At 46.9% G+C, this 17130-nt stretch overlaps 1 protein-coding gene across 5 annotated transcripts in view; it reads right to left on the reverse strand.

The window, feature by feature from the left end:
- The window catches only part of ZDHHC14 (zinc finger DHHC-type palmitoyltransferase 14), a 278614-nt gene that overhangs the window by 166877 nt on the left and 94607 nt on the right, over positions 1–17130 (reverse strand). Inside the window, exon 2 of one of the 5 annotated variants that reach the window (XM_070256318.1) lies at positions 6371–6672. The exons of 3 other annotated variants lie outside the window; for them this stretch is intronic. In XM_070256318.1, the coding sequence (XP_070112419.1) occupies positions 6371–6396 (26 nt within the window). In that variant the 5' untranslated portion in view covers positions 6397–6672. Of the gene's footprint in view, positions 1–6370; positions 6673–17130 lie in introns of those variants that run through there. One more of the 5 variants, XM_023633129.2, reaches the window with a different exon arrangement.

Genomic DNA, 17130 nt, shown 5'->3' on the forward strand with positions numbered 1-17130 from the left:
CACACACTGTGCTAGGCACGAGGGATAAAGCCAGACATGGAAGGTGGAGGAGGAGGAGGAGGAGGAGGGGTGAGGACAGCAGGAAGGGGAAGAGAGGAGGGGGAGGAGAGGGGAAGGAGGAGGGGAGCAGAAGGAGGAGGGGAGCAGAAGGAGGAGGCCCGAGGCTCCCCTCTGATGGAGCTCAGGTAGGTGAAGGAGCCTTAGTCAAGCAGTCACGCTAATCAGGGGATAAGCAAGCACTGAGATCAGCGCCCTGAGGAAAAGAGTGTTTCTCTCAGAGTGTGAAACCAAGAGTGACCCAGACGGGAGGCTCAGGGCACAGGGGGCTGAACACCTTCTCCAAGAAGGCACGTTTCACAGATGAAAGATCGCGATGAAAGGCACAGAGTGGAATCCCTGACCAAACCATCAGGAATCTGGAGTTCCTCTCATCTTGGACTCCTCTCCTCTCATGCCCACATCCAACCCCTCAGGAAAGCCTGTCAATTCTATCTCAAACCACATCTCTTGTAGGACCACCTCTGTATCTACCCCAACACAGCCTGGTCCGGGTGCCGCCAGGTTTGCCTGGACCATTGCAATAGCAACTTAGTCAGTCTCCCCACTTCTGCCCTTTCACGTGCAGGGGCAGGAAACTTTAACTACAAGGTAACTCCTCTGCTTAAAATCTTCCAATGGCTTCCCATCCCACTCAGAATAAAACCCCACACTGTAACTCTGACCCCCAGGACCCGATCCTGCCATGACTCTATATCCTTTCACCTTCCCCCACTCCTTCCCTTCCCACTGCCTTTTTCGCTGCTCTGAGAATATGCTAGGCCTTTGCTCTTATGATGCACCCCTCCTGGAATGTCTTACTCAGAGCATTCCCCATTCCACAGAGGTCCCTACTCAAGGCCTCCTACCGGCCTTTTCATGACCATCTTAGCCCCCTGCTGTCCCCCTACTTGGAGCTGGTCCAGGTGAGACCCGGTTGTTCTCATGAAGGAGCCACTGCTAGTTCTGAGCAGGCAGGTGACAGATGGGGCTTGAATATGGAAAGGATGTGCCTGGCCCCGGAGGGGATGTGGGCAGACCTGTACTTAGGAAGGAGGTGCTGGTGGTTTAGACCAAGGTGATGGGAGAGGACATAAGCGAGGAGGCTGGTTTTCTTCCCCTGTGAAGTGGGAATAAGAATAGTGCCTGCCTGGAGGGCTGCTATGTGGAGTAAGTGACTTGGCCTGGTGCTCAGTCGCCGCTGGCGGTTGATGTTATGATTAAGAAGGTGGTTCTGGCAGGGAGGAGCACTCCGGCTTCTCCGAGCCAGCCCCTGTGGTGGAGCTGGGAGCCTCTGCAGCGGCTCAAGTCGGGGAGCTCTGCGCGCTTGTGAAATGGCAAATCAGCCCAAGAGATAATTCAATAATGAAAATAATTAATCCTCAGGCTTACAAGTGAGATGCTTGCCACTTATGGAGGCTGTCATTACAATCACTCCCAGCCTATTCTGCATCCATTCCAATCCCTTTTATCTGCCAATTTACGGAGCCAGAGCTGCTAATGAGGGACAGCCAAGGCCACCTGTCAATAAAGTGCCTTGTCACCAGACTTGAGATGAAGGGGTCTGGGGACTCCCCACCAAAATGGTTGATTGGGTTTGATTTCTGAATATAACAAATTAAATTTTAGTGTAGAAATTCACATGCAGCTCATTCACAGAAGTTGAAGAAAAAAATTGAGAGGAAACCTATATGATCTCATCACACATGCGTTCATCAAGTCCTACAGTTTTCCCATTTACCAAGCCTCGCATTTCATCTCCTCTCTTCCCATTTCCAGGGACATCCATCGACCTAGCCCATTCCATCACTCCATAAATACTCATTGAGGACACACTGAACGCAGAGAGACTGCCAGGTGCTGTGGGGGAGCACAGCATGGATGAGGTTCCTGCCCTCGATTCTAAGAAGACAGAAAAAGCTCTGAATGTGGGATCTATCTTCAGCAAAAGATAAAACCCCAAGGAGCAGAGAAGGTGACGGGACCTCTTAACACACCTCTCCTTTTGTTCACACAGCCCCCCTGCAGGGTGGGCACACACCCTTGAATGTGGCAGTGCAGGATGAGGTGACAAATGGGGATACCATCTGATGAGGGAATAAGAAATGTCCCGCACTGAGGAGGAAGTGCAGTGCAGGAGATGGCACCCTCTCAGGACCATGGCCTGGGCGCTGCAGCTCAGACCCTCAGGACACACCCTCAGGGGATGCGGTGCCCTGCCTCCCCCCCCCCCCCCACCCCGGTCCTGTTCCCCGTGCCTCTCTCCATCCCCTCCTCCCACTGCCAACTTCTACTCGTGGATCTACTGACCTCACACACCCCTGATTTCTGCTTTCCCTCATTCATCTTTTCACACTGAGCCAGGTAGGTTGAGATAGAAAGTGCTAGAAGATTTTAGGGGAGTGGGCCATGATTGTGGGAGGCAGATGTGGGAAAATTCAGAGGGGAGAGACCAGGGAGGGTGCTGCAGGCACCGTGCTGGGGGGCTGAGGAAGAGAGTGGACACATTGTGTGGGCACCAGGCGAAGACACCTTTAGAAAGGTGGATGCAACCATAAGGGGGTCCCGCTGTCTCTACTGCTCTGGAGTTTGCAATTTAAACAATGGACTAGCATTTGTATTGTTTTGGCCTTTTTGCTACAACTAACAAAAGCCTCATCTGGACCTCTTTGCTCCTTTGTTGAATGCCAGTATTTTCTTAGGAGAAATTCCTAGAATGGGACATTAGGGTCAAGGATGTGCTTTTTTTTTTTTTTTTCCAAGAACTTTTTGTTTGTTTTGTAATTAATTTATTTTTAATTAATTTTTTTATTGAGGTGGCATTGGTTTATAACATATTAATTTCAGGGCTACATTATTGTATTTCAATTTCTGTGTAGACTACTAAAACTTTTGATTCGCATTGCTGAACTGCTGATCAAAACGTTTGCACCAATTTACAAACCCGGAAGCAGTACACAGTGTTGCCCATTTCCCTGTCAACAATGGTTATGATTAAATGGTTACCTGTTCATCTAACAGGCGAAAAATGGGCTCCTTTTCCTTTCTTTGATTATTAACAGTTTGACCAGTTTCTTTTATGTTTATGAATCATTTGTACTTTTTTGTGTGTGAATTGTCTGTATACACTCTTAATGAGTTTCTCTACTGAGTGAGCGTTTATGTTGATCTTTTGTCTAACAAGCGTCTTGCAAATACTTTTCCGTCTTTGTTGTCTTTAAACTTAAGAGGGTTTGTTTTCACCCAACCTTTAAATTTCATGTAGCAAAATTTACCAAACTTCTCTGGATTTCATTTAATGCCTGTAAGTCCTTCTTCATCCAATATTATATAAGTAGCCTCTGATAGTTTTTCAACTGCTTTTATGTTTTCACTTATTTAAAATAAAATTTTAATCTATCTAGATTTGATGTAAAGTTTACCATAAACCTATCTGAGTTTATAACGAATTAAATTCTTATATATTCTCAGGTCTTATTCGGTGTCATTAACTTCTCTGTCTAGCTTGGGATCACAACCATATGGCTTTTGTTATTATTGAATTAATAACAATTATTTATAAACAAAAATGCCCCCCTCCTCCCACCCTTCAATACTTACTTTTCAGAGTTATTCCAAATACATTCATACATTTTTTTCTTTCAGATGAACTCAAGAATTATTTCAAAAACTTCCCCCCAAAAGTCGTGTCGTAATTCAACTGGAATTGTTAAATTTATATCGACTAATTTCGGGCAGAACTGACATCTTTACTATATTGAATTTTCTATCTAGATACTTTATATAATTCTCTATTTATTCAAATGTGCTTTTGTATCCCTCAGTTGGTTTTATACTTTTTTTTCCCTTATGAATACTGTACATTTCTTGTTAAGTTTATTCCTAGGTATAAACTATTTAGGTATTGGGTTGAAATTCTGAATGATTTTTATTATATTTTCAGTTGGTCATTGTATTAAGGAAGCATTTTCTTTAATCTATAAGGAGCATCTGAGATGTCTCATATTATTTCTAATAGTTTGGGATCTCTGACTTTTCATTCCTTTCCTGGAAAAAGATAGACAATCACATCTTCGGCAAATAATGGTAATTTTGCCTCTTTCTTTTCACTCCATTATACCTTTTATTTTATTTCCTTGTCAAATTGAATTGGCCATTGCTTCCAGAAGAATTCTAACTGACAGCGCTTGAGGGAACATGCTTGTCCTGCTCTTAACTTTACTGAGAATTTCGACACGAGGAATGTGTCCAGAACCTTTGAATTCACCTGGGTGACTATCCAGCCTGGATTTTTCCACCTTATCTACATGGATACTATTGGTCGCAAGGTCATTGTTTTATTGCACTGCTTTGGAAACTGCAAGTTCTCAGATTACACACTGAATCAACTCCACACTCAACGCTTCTCACACTAGCTCTTTGGGACCTCCAGCAATGATGCTGCCCCTCCCTCTGGTACCCGGAGGATGCCCGCATTCGCCTCCTCCTGCACTTTCCACGGTGGCTCCTCATCTCATCAGGAAGGAACCAAATCACGAAGGAGGAAGCCTGCAGTCCTTGTTATCCAAATCATTAGTTACATGATCCTGGTTAACTTATGTCTCTAAGCCTTGTTTCTCTTATATGAAAATAGAGACACATCTTGTAGTATTACCTTAAGATTTAAATAACATAATTTTTGTAAAGTTCTCGCCAGAGTGCTTGGTATTTACAGGCATTCAATAAGGTAGCTGTGACTATTATTCTTATCACTACTACCCTCACTTCTTGCTCCCCTTCTCTGTGGCTTTATTCATGCGCTTTTCCTCCCTTCGGCACCACCTCACCCAAGCGGCTTATGCTTCTTGTCCTCCGTACAAGGCAACAGCCAACATTTCTTCCAAAGTCCACCTCATGGCTCAACTTTTCCATGAGACCCCTCTTGACTTAGTGAATGTGCCCCCCCAAACTCTCGTGTGTGTGTGTACACGTGTTCTCAACATTTTATATACAATTCATGTGACATTATGCACTTGATTATGTGTTGCCTTTAGAATTTTCTAGATAACTGCAAGTGGAAATTAATTGTTGGTATCATATAAATACACCTTGCCTTTCTAATTAGATTAAACAGTTTTGAAGGCCCAGGATCACATCTGCCTCTTCTTTATCACCCACAGACCCCGGTGCCTTGAATAGTGCCATGTTTCCAGATGAAGAATATGTGCCTTCTTGGTTAATTTTCAAATATTAAGTGCATAAAATTACCCAAGTTATTTTCCTGATCCAAATTCAAGCATGTAAAAACAGAATTGGGAAAACTGTGAATAAACAATGATTATATCTGCTTAGAGACACCGAGTATAGTTTTCGAGATCCTCATAAGTCTTCATGTCCCCATGTCCGCCAGCCCATAAAAGATCTGTTTTCTCTCCCCCAGCAGCTTTCCCATTTCAGCAAATGGCATAAGCACCCACTCTGTATCCCTGTCTGGAAGCCTAGGGGTCACCTTTGAGCCCTCCCTGTCTCTCACTCCCCAAGCCCATCCCACTGACTCCAGTACAGAGCTTCTACCTCCCACATCTGTCCACATCTGCTCATCTCCCCTGACAGCACCCAATCCTGGTCAGTACTCTTCCCACCCAACCCACTGCTCACTCAACAGCCAGAGCGAGCTTTCAAAACCACACGTCTGATCCTGTCACTCCCAATAAAAATCCCTCAGTGACTTCCCACAATACTGGGAGGAAAATCCACGTTCTTGGTTCTACAGCCTGCGCTCTGGCTCCTGCCTGGCTCTCCGAGCCTGTCTTCCCGCCCTGTCTCCTTGGCTCTCTCAGCCTCCGCTGCACTAGCTCCTAACTTTGCTCGGCCACCCCAGCTGCCACCTTGCACAGCCTTCTCCTCATTCAGGCTTCAGGCTTTTCCTATCAATTATCTGAGGTCAGTCCCCCCTCCCATCCCCAAATATTTTTCTCCATCTCGGGATGCTGTGGGTTTCCTTCCTCACAATCTTTCATTGTGTTGACTTGCTTGCTCTTGGTCTGGGTTTCCCAATAGACTGAAGGCTCCATGAGGGAGTGGAACACATGTGTCTTGTTCCCTATGAAACACTCAACAGGCACTCAATAAATATCTGTCAAGTATATGAAGATGCCCAGACAATGAGAGCTCGTTCTAGAAAGTGGCCTCATGGATCTAGGGAGCTGCACAGGGCATTTAGATAGCCAGCCTTCATAGACTGGGACAGGCCCACTTTCTTTACAGGCAGAGTTCCTGGTGCATAAATGCTCAATAAATGTTTGTTGAATGAATATGGAGAAAAGTACCAGTGCATCCAAATTCTGTGACTTACCAGTCTAGGAGGTGTGTGCGAGTCATCTGGCCTCTTTGCACCAGGGATTCAACACGTATAGAAACAGAGAAATATCTGTTCTCAAGTTCTTCTGAGGATGTTGTAAGGACAAAAACCGTCTGTGCTAGGGGGTTGGTCCTGTAGCCTGGTGGTTAAAGTTCCTCGCGTTCACTTTAGCAGCCTGGGGTTCTCGGGTTTGGATCCTGGGCGCGGATCAGCACACCACTCATCAAGCCTTGCTGTGGCAGCATCCCACAAACAAAGCAGAGGAAGATTGGCACAGACGTTAGCTCAGGGCTTATCTTCCTCAAGCAAAAAAAAAAAAAAAGAAGAAGAAGAAGGTTGGCAATGGATGTTAGCTCAGGGCAAATTGTCCTCACCAAAAAAAAAAAAAAAAAAAACCAAAAGCAAAAACAAAAAAACCTGTCTATGACAATGCTTTGAAGTACACGTTGCCTTAAGAAAGGCAAAAGTATTCTTGTTCTTATCCTGACATTTTAAGACTCACCACAGTGTGCCCTGCTGAGTTTGGCTCCATCAGGCAGGGTTTTGGCTTCTAGTCTTACCAAATTCAGGCCCCTCCCTAAGAATAACCACCACACCCCTTTCAAAATCCAGACGGCAGCCACTCCAGGATGCCTCAACAAGCTTTACATTCTACCCTGAAAATGCTTCTAAATATGAAACTTCTAAGAAATAAGAATAATGTTACAGGATTTTTTTAAACTAGTCAATGAAAGTAATTGAAAGGAAAACAAAGGTGTTTAAAAAAACTTGTCCGTTTTCCTCGCAAATTTCAAAACCCAACACTTCTTGTCGGGATTGTCTTGGGGGCAGCTTTATGCTATGATAGCTTTTACGAAGAAAGCAGTTACACTTGCGCGTGTGCTTTGTTTTATATGTCAGGTTAACGTTACAATTTAAGCCTTCAGCAAAGCTCTCCTTTCCTAAACATTTCAACTCTTAGAAGAGCGAGAATAAAACTGAAAAAGCGATGTAAGATTCCCTCTAAGTTTGAAGGAATAGTTGTTAATCGGAGGAGGGAGGAGGCGGGCTTTTTACATTCTCAATTTGAAACATCTTCACCATTTGAGACACAATTTTGCTGTCAGCAAGCCCATTCACTTCCTCAAAAAGCACTGCACAGCTACTACAGTACACAATGCAACACAGTGTCAGGTTATCTTGCAAATCCATTAAGAACGAGTAACAACTCTTTCTCGTGCTCACAGAACACACATCCTCGATTAATTTCCAGAAATTAAGTAGGGCGTGATTGCTGCTGAGGCTCCAGCCACACAAAGGCTTCCCCACATGGAGGCTCGGATTGCAACCTCCTGGAAAGAGGAGAGGTAGCCCCGAGCCTGGCAGATGCCTGTCCAGGCAAAGGTGTGTGCTATTCTTTTTTTTTTTTTTTTTGAGGAAGATTAACCCTGAGCTAACTACTGCCAATCCTCCTCTTTTTGTTGAGGAAGACTGGCCCTGAGCTAACATCCTTGCCCATCTTCCTCTATTTTATACTTGGGACGCCTACCACAGCATGGCTTTTGCCAGGCAGTGCCATGTCCCCACCTGGGATCCAAACCAGTGAACCCCAGGCCTCTGAGAAGCGGAATGTTTGAACTTAACCCCGTACCACCAGGCCGGCCCTGTGCTATTCTTAAAGCTCAACCCACATAAAGAATGAACCCCCGAGACATTTTACCAGGTCCAAACAGCCTGTGAACTGCCATTCCCTACCCACTGAAAGACCCGTAGTGAATGGTGACGTGACATTGAATGACCCAGGGACCTAACGCCAGGCTACACACTGCAACAAAAGAAGCATTGTGACAACTGAAGATCTGAAAATTAAGCTCTCAGATACCCCTAAAAAGGGTACCCTATTCAGACCTCTTAAGTTTCAGATTAAACTTTCTAGCTTTCTCTACAGGACGAGAGCACCTGCTAATAAACACATGAGTTCTACACCCTCTCCTGGAATCAGCACAAATTCAGGGGTTTTGGGGCCACAAAGGAAGTGGATTTCAGATGCAAAGACCCCCCAAAGAGTATGCCCTGGAATCCTTGCTTGAGTTCAAGTCAAGAAGGAGCCTGGTTCCTTGGACCCCATGCTGGGAGAGTCCCAGGTCCGAAGCCTGATCACGGTGAAGAGAGAAGATCAGCAAACCTTTTCTCCAAACCAAACCCCCTTTCATACCCCTCTCCCTGGCAGTTAAGAAGCAAGTCAGCTGCCAAAGGTCAGGCAAGGTCTGATTGCAGACGGAGAAGCAGGGGCTGAGGACCCCGGGGAGGTAGGAGGAGAAATGCATGGTGGAGCTGGCTGCCTTTCCCCTGGGAAGGGACGGTGCAGATTCTCGGACCCCATGTGGGCTGCGACTGGAGAAAATCTACTCCTGAGGAGTCCACTGCCACCAAGAAGCAAAAGGGACAGGGGACAGTCCTCCAGCACGCGGCTCCCAGCACAGGGCATCGTGTAGCTGGGTGGGGAGAGTGATTCCAAGGCCTGGAATGGGGCGGAGACAGCAGCTCTGATGCACCCGCCTGGGGTGGAAGAGGGCCCAGGGAAAGAGAAAAATTTTTGGCTGGTGGTCAGGAAGCCGTTAGCCTGGGTTCCGCCATCTTCCTCCAGCTCCTACCTGGCTCTCAGACCCCTGCCTAATAATAATAACAACAATAACTGTAATCATATTGTTAAAAGCTCTGATTCCCAACTGTGCGCCAGGCCCCATGCTTCTGGAAGGCAGTGGGCCTAGAGGGTAAATGCTCTGATCTGGGGGTTTAATTCCATTTCCACCATTTACAAACCATGTGGCCTTAGGCAAGTCAGCGTCTGTAGGCTGGGGATGCTAACCCTTTCTACCTCATGGGGTGTTATGAGGATTAGATGGTATAATGCGTGGTAAAGGCTGAAGAACCACAAGTTGATATTACTTTTTTCTTTATTTTGGATTTTCTTCAATCCTCACAGGTTTGCAAAGAAATTGAGTTCCGAGGCCACAAGAAAGGCTAATAGTGGACAGAAGACACAAGAGAAGCTCTGTGGGACTCCAGACGCCACTCACACTCTCTCCAGGGCTCCAGGGCGGGAACTGAGTCCACCCCAGCCAATGGACCAGCTGATCCAGACCTTCATTTTCCCTTCAACCTCTCTACCTAACTGTGTTGCCCTCCTGCCTGACATCCTTCTGAGATGGGTCCCATCATCTCCAGGATGAAAGCCACACTCCCTGGCAAGGCGGCCAGGGCCAGGGGACAAAGGGATAGTTCTGCATCCCCTATCAGAGACAGACAGAGACAAAGAGGGAGGGAGGGAACAAGGGAGAGAGAAGTTTCATGGAGGGAAGACTCAAGTTCAAATTTGGCTCTTTTTTGTTTTAATTTTCAACTTTTTTTTTATTATTGAGTTCATGATAGTTTACATCATTGTGAATTTCAGTTGTACATTATTTCTCATCTGTCACCATAAAAGCACTCCCCTTCACCCCCTGTGCCCACCCCCTGTGCCCACCCCCAGCCCTTTTTCCCTGGGAACCACTGAACTCAAATTTTGCTCTTTTAATGACTACTTCTGACCTTCTGGAAGTTACTTAACCTAAGTTTCAACGTCTTCACTTGCAAAATGATGAAAAATGATGACACCAATTATTTAACTCAGCTGAGGCATGCAGTAAACAGCAGTTATAATTACCTCCCAGCCCCATCTTCTGCCATTCTGCCCCGGTCACCTCACCCTGACGTGTGGACAGCTCCGCACCACGCTCCCTTGTTTTCTTCCCTTTGCAGATCCTGTTCCCTGAGCCTCACCCATCCTTTCCAGCCCTACTTCTCTACCTGGTTAGATCACATTTCCCTTTTAAGATTCCCCTCCAGCATGACTCCTCTGGGGAGGGTCCCTCCAGCTCCCTGAGAATCCCAGAGCATCAGCCGCAGGCTGCCATCTGATGACTGACCACATCTCCCTATTGCAGAGGCTGGTTTTGTTCCCATCTCCTCCACTAGACTGTTCCGTGAGAGTGCGATCCCCATCTTCTATCTCTGGACCTCAGTTCCTAGCTTTGTAGGTGCTCTCGATGTGCTTATTGAAGCGAAAATAGAAATATATGACTCAAGGTATCACTTGGAGAATTAAAACACACACACAGGAGCAAGAATCACAATTGTAGAGGGGCCAGCCTGGTGGCATAGAGGTTAAGTTTGCGTGCTTTGGTTTGGCGCCCCAGGGTTCACAGGTTTGGATCCCAGGCGCGGACCTAGCGCCGCTCATCAAGCCACGCTGTGGCCACATCCCACATAAAATAGAGGAAGATTGACACACACACACAAAAACACAATTGTAGAATTTCAGGGCTGGAGGGAATACACACATTCATCTTGTCCATTGCTTTCATTTTTTTTTTTTTTGCTGAGGAAGATTCGCCCTGAGCTAACATCTGTTGCCAATCTTCCTCTTTTGGCTGAGGAAGATTTGTCCTGAGCTAACATCTGCACCAATCTTCCTTTATTTTGTATGTGGGTCACGGCCACCGCATTGGCGCTGACAAGTGGTGTAGGTCCGTGCCCAGGAACTGAACCCCAGCCACCAGAGCAGAGCATGCTTAGCTTAACCACTAGGCCACGTTGTCCATTGCCTTCATTTTTTGTGACGATCTCTCAACTAGAGTTTGTCAACTGCCCGAGATAATACAGGTAAGAGATGCTTGGCCTGGCAATTTTAACCAGGATGCAGAATACTCAAGTAACAGCTGAGTATCATCATGTGACCAGGCTTAGTGGTATAAGCTTAGGGATGTCATTGGACAGAACAGTGTGTTGACTCTCTTACACATGGGACAGTTTTGTTTCTCTTAGTAGTCACCAAGAACACACGTAGGAGTCTGTCACTCAGAGACCAAGGGCCACTCACGTGCCTGATAGGATCAAACAATAGGTACCACCACCTGGAACGCAGATATAGTCATCTCATTTCCTAAGTGCCAAAATGGGGGGGAAATCAGAAACACGGGAGAAACAAGCTGGATTTTAAATTATAATTTTCTAAAAAGTTTAGCCTTTTAAGATTCAGTTGCCAGAGCTCTGTTCGTCTCTGCCAGAGACACAAAATCAATGTGGGAAGAGCATGCTCTTCAGGCCAGAACAGGCCAGGGAGAGCCAGAACACCAGAACAAAAACAAACCCAAAACGCCTAACCACATAAACAAGTGGGAAAAATCTCAAGAAAGAACATTTTGGCTAAGGCTCAGAAAGGAAAATTTTAAATAAAAGGAAAGATACCAGCAGGACAAAGGAAATTATATCCCAAATTTTCTTGTTCCTACACTTCCTCGTGGAAACCTTTCTACAAACAAAATTGCCTCCCTGGGGTGAGGCTGGGGCATTTTGCAGAAAGAGAGGCCCTCTCTACAGAGAGGAGATCACCCGGCCCTGTTGGAATATTCGGGGCTCCAAGGGTCTGCCCCAAGTTCACACCTCCCAATGCTATGAAAGGAGCTCAAAACCGACTTCGGGTTAGTCCTCAAGTTCACTGTTAGGGCTGAGAGTCTCTGATCCAATGTCTACATCATTTCTAAATGCAGCACAGCCTCCCGCTTCTCTCAGCTTCACTCCCCCTAGTTATAATGGCCTGGGGGATTTTCAAAGGGAGGTGTGTCCGATTGTGTTTGCACTCCCAAAGCCCTTGGATGCCTTTACATTTTTTATTACACCGGAAGATTTCCGCAGACCACAAACAGAAATAAATCAAGAGAACACTCAGTCACGCATCGTCAAGTCCTCCAAAAGAAAGAAACTGGCCTCCACGTGGAGCAAGTGTGTGAACACACATGTGACACGGAAGCTGAAGGGACACAGAAGGACTTTACCCACCGTCCAACTTCCCAACCCGCTCTCCTTACACACAATTTTGGCAGGAACAAGAACAATCGCCCTTCCAGCAGAAGAGACTCTAGCAATTAGCTGGTAAGGATCATGAAATGGTTTAAAAGGTTGGCCTACGTCTCAGTCAAGGCCCATCGTCATCACCATTCCTGTGAGCCTCTGTTTGCTTTGACATTTTCCCACAGTAATTTTATATAAAAGAAAACAAGTTTCCCGTTCGGGAAAAAAAATAAGATGGAAGAACGTATTTCATCCTATGTTAAGGGCAGATTTTCACGGGCGAACGATGCACTGCCCGAGGCTCCCAGGCAGACGTGTACATCAGAACTGCTGTTTTGTTAGGCATCCCCTCCTGCAAAGAACAAGGCTTGCTCTGAAATGCGAACAGAGCAGCAGCAGGGAGAAAACCAATATTTCCAAAACCGAGTGATTAAAGGAGGGCTGAGATGGCACGGTCTGTGTTGCTTCTGTGCAACAACACTGTATTTCAGCACAGTTTGGTGTGCCCTGCAAGAGAATCACATTGGAAACGCTGCTCGGAGAAGAATGTGATTGCAAATGCAATCAGCATGCTTATGGCAGCGCGGCCAAGGGCCGAAACTCACACTCTATCTCATTTTGCCTGGATGTGCTTTTGAGGATCATTAGAATGTCATCAAATCCAGACTTGAGAACAGAGCAAAATGTCACACTGAGAACAACAATTCAGCCAATTAAGCCGGGGCGCTGAAGGGCTGTGAAGAGAGTGTTGATTAGTTTGAACGTAAGGTGGATTATTTTCAGGGAGAAACAGCAAATGAAACACAGAAGTTAGAATGTTCTACACACTTGTTCGGTGCCCTCACTCTACCTCAGCCATTCGAACCAAACGTTTCCGATGGGCTATTATCAGAGGCCAAGTTTATATCTTGGCATAATTGCCCAGAAAACATCAACTCCCAGAACTTGAAGCATTCGATAGGATCACGTTTTCGTGAGTGTTCTCTCAGTGAGGTAGTCCTGATGGGAATGTCATGTGCCAAGAACTGACCAAGTTTAAAAAAAAAATGTCTGCCCTGCCTTATCGTTGAGATTTATTCTCTGAACTCAAATTTTCTCTGCTGGCACATACACAAATGCCTGATTTGGGGACACTGGCTATAATGTGGTGGCAAGGTTGCAGTCATTATTAAATGCAGTTTCCATGACACTTCTTCATGATCCCTCCCTGGCCAGCACCTTCCATCTGCAGAACGCTTCAGCATAGCATGTGGACCAGACATGAGCATTACAGAATACAGCAGTTCAACCTCCTTCAGGAGGATGCCCCACGGCCAACTCATTTATACATTTAGTCAATTAATATTTATTGAGCCCCTACCATGTGCCGGGCACAGTTCTAAGGGCTGGCATTGAAGCAATGAACAACACAGATAAGATCCATGCCCTCGGAGGGCTCAAATAAATGAGCAACGAACCCAGATTCATCAGACATTATAATTGAACCAGTTCAATTGCAATGATGGAAGCTGTTGGGACTAACCAATGTCTGCAAGGTGAAATTAAAAAGGCAGGAGGAGAACACCAGGACATGGCCAGTTTGAACTTGTACCAGCCACACAAACCTTACGCAGAACTTATAAACATGATTCTTTTCATCACTCTTATTTCAAAACAATGAGATCAATTGGAAGCAACTTGAATAGCACAATCACGATAATCCTGTGTTGAAAGACCCATCAACATAACAAAGATGTTCAAGGACGTGCAGAAGTGTATGGTGCTTTAAGGAACTGAGGCACCAAGCTAAGGGCAGAGAGGCGCAGCAACAGAGCAACACTTGCCACGACTCAGCATGAGAGGAAGAGATGGTTCTGCTGGATCTCAAGGTCAGGACACCTGGAGAGAAAGTCACCTGCGCTGGTGGCCATTGTCACCACCCAATGAGCTAAAATCAACCTTCAAAATGCATCCTAAACCCAAATTCTCTCCCTGTATCTCCAATGTCGCCACCCTGGTCGGAGCTGCCAACTTTTCTCACCTGGGCTATTGCAACAGCGTCCTACTTCTCTCCTTTCTGCCACTCTTGCCCCCATATGGCTCAGGGTCCCAAGGGGAACATCTGGCACACAAAAGGGGTGACTGGAGACAGTTGAATAAAGGGGCTCTTAACTAAAGTGTGGGCAGAACCAAGAGAAACCAACCAGAGGTGAAGCATCCCAGGGCTGACAATTGCAAGAAGCCATCACAACTCCCCGGGGTGGAAGGAGAGACTACAGGAGCTCAGGTGAGTGGAGGCGTAGGGGCGGGCCTCCTGATCAGGGCTGTGGCCTTGGGCAGATGTTCATCTACTGCCAAACTGGTGCCCCTGGGGAGAAGACGCAGGAATAAAGCCCCCCAACTTCCCTCTCCTCCTGCCTGCATTCTGCTAGTGGTGCTTCCCATTGGTCCAATCCACTCATAAGCCACCAGATGAGTAGGCTTAGTGATGCGTCCACAGAGCTCAGCCAAGTGGAAGGGGGTGGGGGGGGGTGAATTCAGAGAGACAAACAGGAAGTACCCAGCACACCCACCTATAAATTTGTTCTCCACACAGTCGCCAGAGCGATGGTTTCAAAACCATTAAATGGCGTTCCATCCTACAAACGCCCCACCACAGCCCACAAGGCCTGGCCTCATGGTGCCCATGATTCCCGCTCCAACGCCTTCTCACACGTCACCCCAGGGGTCAGTGCTCCAGCACACTGTCCTTTATTTCCGCATGTCCTTGGGGGCAGGGGATCCACTCTGCCTAGAACACTCCCCCCAACTCCACATACAGCAGGTCCTTTTCTTCTTTCACAACCCAGTCTAAATGACGTCACCTCTTCCGAGAGGACTTGGGGGACACTGACAGTCCCCTGGATGTTCTCTTATAGCATCTTGTTACCTTTCTCAGTAACTCTTATCACAAGTTAAAATTACAGCCCTTGCTTCTTTCATTGTTCAGGGACCGGCTCCCTGACCACAGTGTAAGCAGCATGTGTGCGGGGGCCCCATCTGTCTTTCCCAGCACGGCAGCCCTGGTAACTCACACAGTGTTTGGCTCTCTATCTTTCTGGACTGCATCCGTGAATCACACTTCTAGTAGAACTGGCTGCTGTCTCAAGACTCTTGCCCTGGGTGTAACTGCTACTAACTGCATTTCACTTCACACAAAAACACAGGGCAGAAATGGTCCATCCAGGACCTATGAAGCGCCACATAACGCTCCAGCGGGCAGAGAACACACTCTGCGGATCCTTCAATGCAGCGGCTTTCAACTAGGGGCAGCACCCCTCCTCCAAGCAGCATGTGAAGTGTCAGGAGTGTTTTCTGATGCCCCAGTGTTCGGAGGGGAGAGGATACTGGCATTTGGTGGGTGGAGCCAGAGATGCTGGACATCCTGCAAGGAGCTGGCCAGCCCCGCACAGGGAAGAACTGACCAGCCCAAATGCCAATGGCGCCTCATTGAGAAATACCTCTAGCTTAGCCCCTTTGTCTGAAATGGTTGTTTTGACCCCAAACACTATCCACAATCTGTCTTTGGCTTGCAGAGCCTGCCAAGGTCCTCCACTGCCCTCAGAGCACGGGTTCACAGAAGGGCACCCTAGAAGCTAGGAGGACCCCCAGACAGGACTCCTCCTTCTTATGAGCGAGGCGGGGAGGGAGGCAGACTTGACCATCAGGAGAAGGTAAGGCTCCTGCACTGTGCCCAAGGGACTGTCAGGGACCATATCTTACTTCTATTTACACCCCCACTCAACTGAGACCATTATGTGGATGAAAATAAATGAATAAACAAACAGGAGGAGAAAAGCAAAAGTTTCTCCCTTGACAAGGTGGTTCAGAGCTGCGACTGCACCTGAGGACTCGTCAGGGATCGTGGCGACGAGCAGTCATGGTTAACAGAATCTAAGTCCCCCTGCAAAACAAACGTGCTCCTCCAGCGAAACACATGTAATAACTGAACTGATACCGACTGAGTTCCTGCCAGTTACAAGGAATGGTGCTAGAGGCTATGGAGTCACGGGACGAAAGAGGACACTTGAGCTCCTAACAGTCCAGCTGCCTGCGAGGTGAAAGAGCTGGATGCTGAGGCCTCAGCTAAGACCCAAGCTACTCACTCAGCCAGAGGATGGAGCCTGTTATTCGTTGTCACCTGAGAGGGCAGACACGTGGCCAAGCAGTGGGTACACTGGTCGGGGATGGAAGGGAAGCCACAACACCCTGAGCTTCCCCAGGTGAAAAGACACTGAAGCTGACCCCACTAGGGATGCCCCAGAACATCCTGACCCCTGGTACAGCTTCTTTCTACCACCTGCATGGGTGTGGCTGCCAATCAAGCTGCCTGCTCCCATGCCCTATGGACTTGGGGTTCTGCCTGCCTATCTCTCACGGCTGCTGCAGGCTCTGGAGCTTTTATCTTGGATTACAAATTAGCAGCAACTCCCTCGAGACCCCTCAGACAGGACATGTGCCTCTGGGTATGCCCCAGTCCCAGCCCTACCCTCTGAACTTGGCTCCACTCTTGAATCAAGGACACCTCTCTTCAGGACCAAGCCATGTACCTCTCGTTGTTTATGATCTAATAAGAGAGAGAGAGATGGCTGACTGATAGATGATAGATGATAGATAGATAGATGATTGATAGATGATAGATAGATGATTGACAGATGATAGATGATAGAAAGTTGATAGATGACAGATTGATAGCTAATTGATAGGTAGGTAGATGATAGATTGATAATAACAATTCCAGGCATTTGGTACTATCAACACTTTAGGAATGGTGCAAAAAATAGGTAATTAAGGACTATCAGGAATGGGTCAGGAGCCAGCCCCCTGGCTGAGTGGTTAAGTTCTCATGTTCTGCTTCAGCAGTC

This window comes from Equus caballus, chromosome 31 (genome assembly GCF_041296265.1).
Source record: "Equus caballus isolate H_3958 breed thoroughbred chromosome 31, TB-T2T, whole genome shotgun sequence".
Lineage (NCBI taxonomy): Eukaryota > Metazoa > Chordata > Mammalia > Perissodactyla > Equidae > Equus > Equus caballus.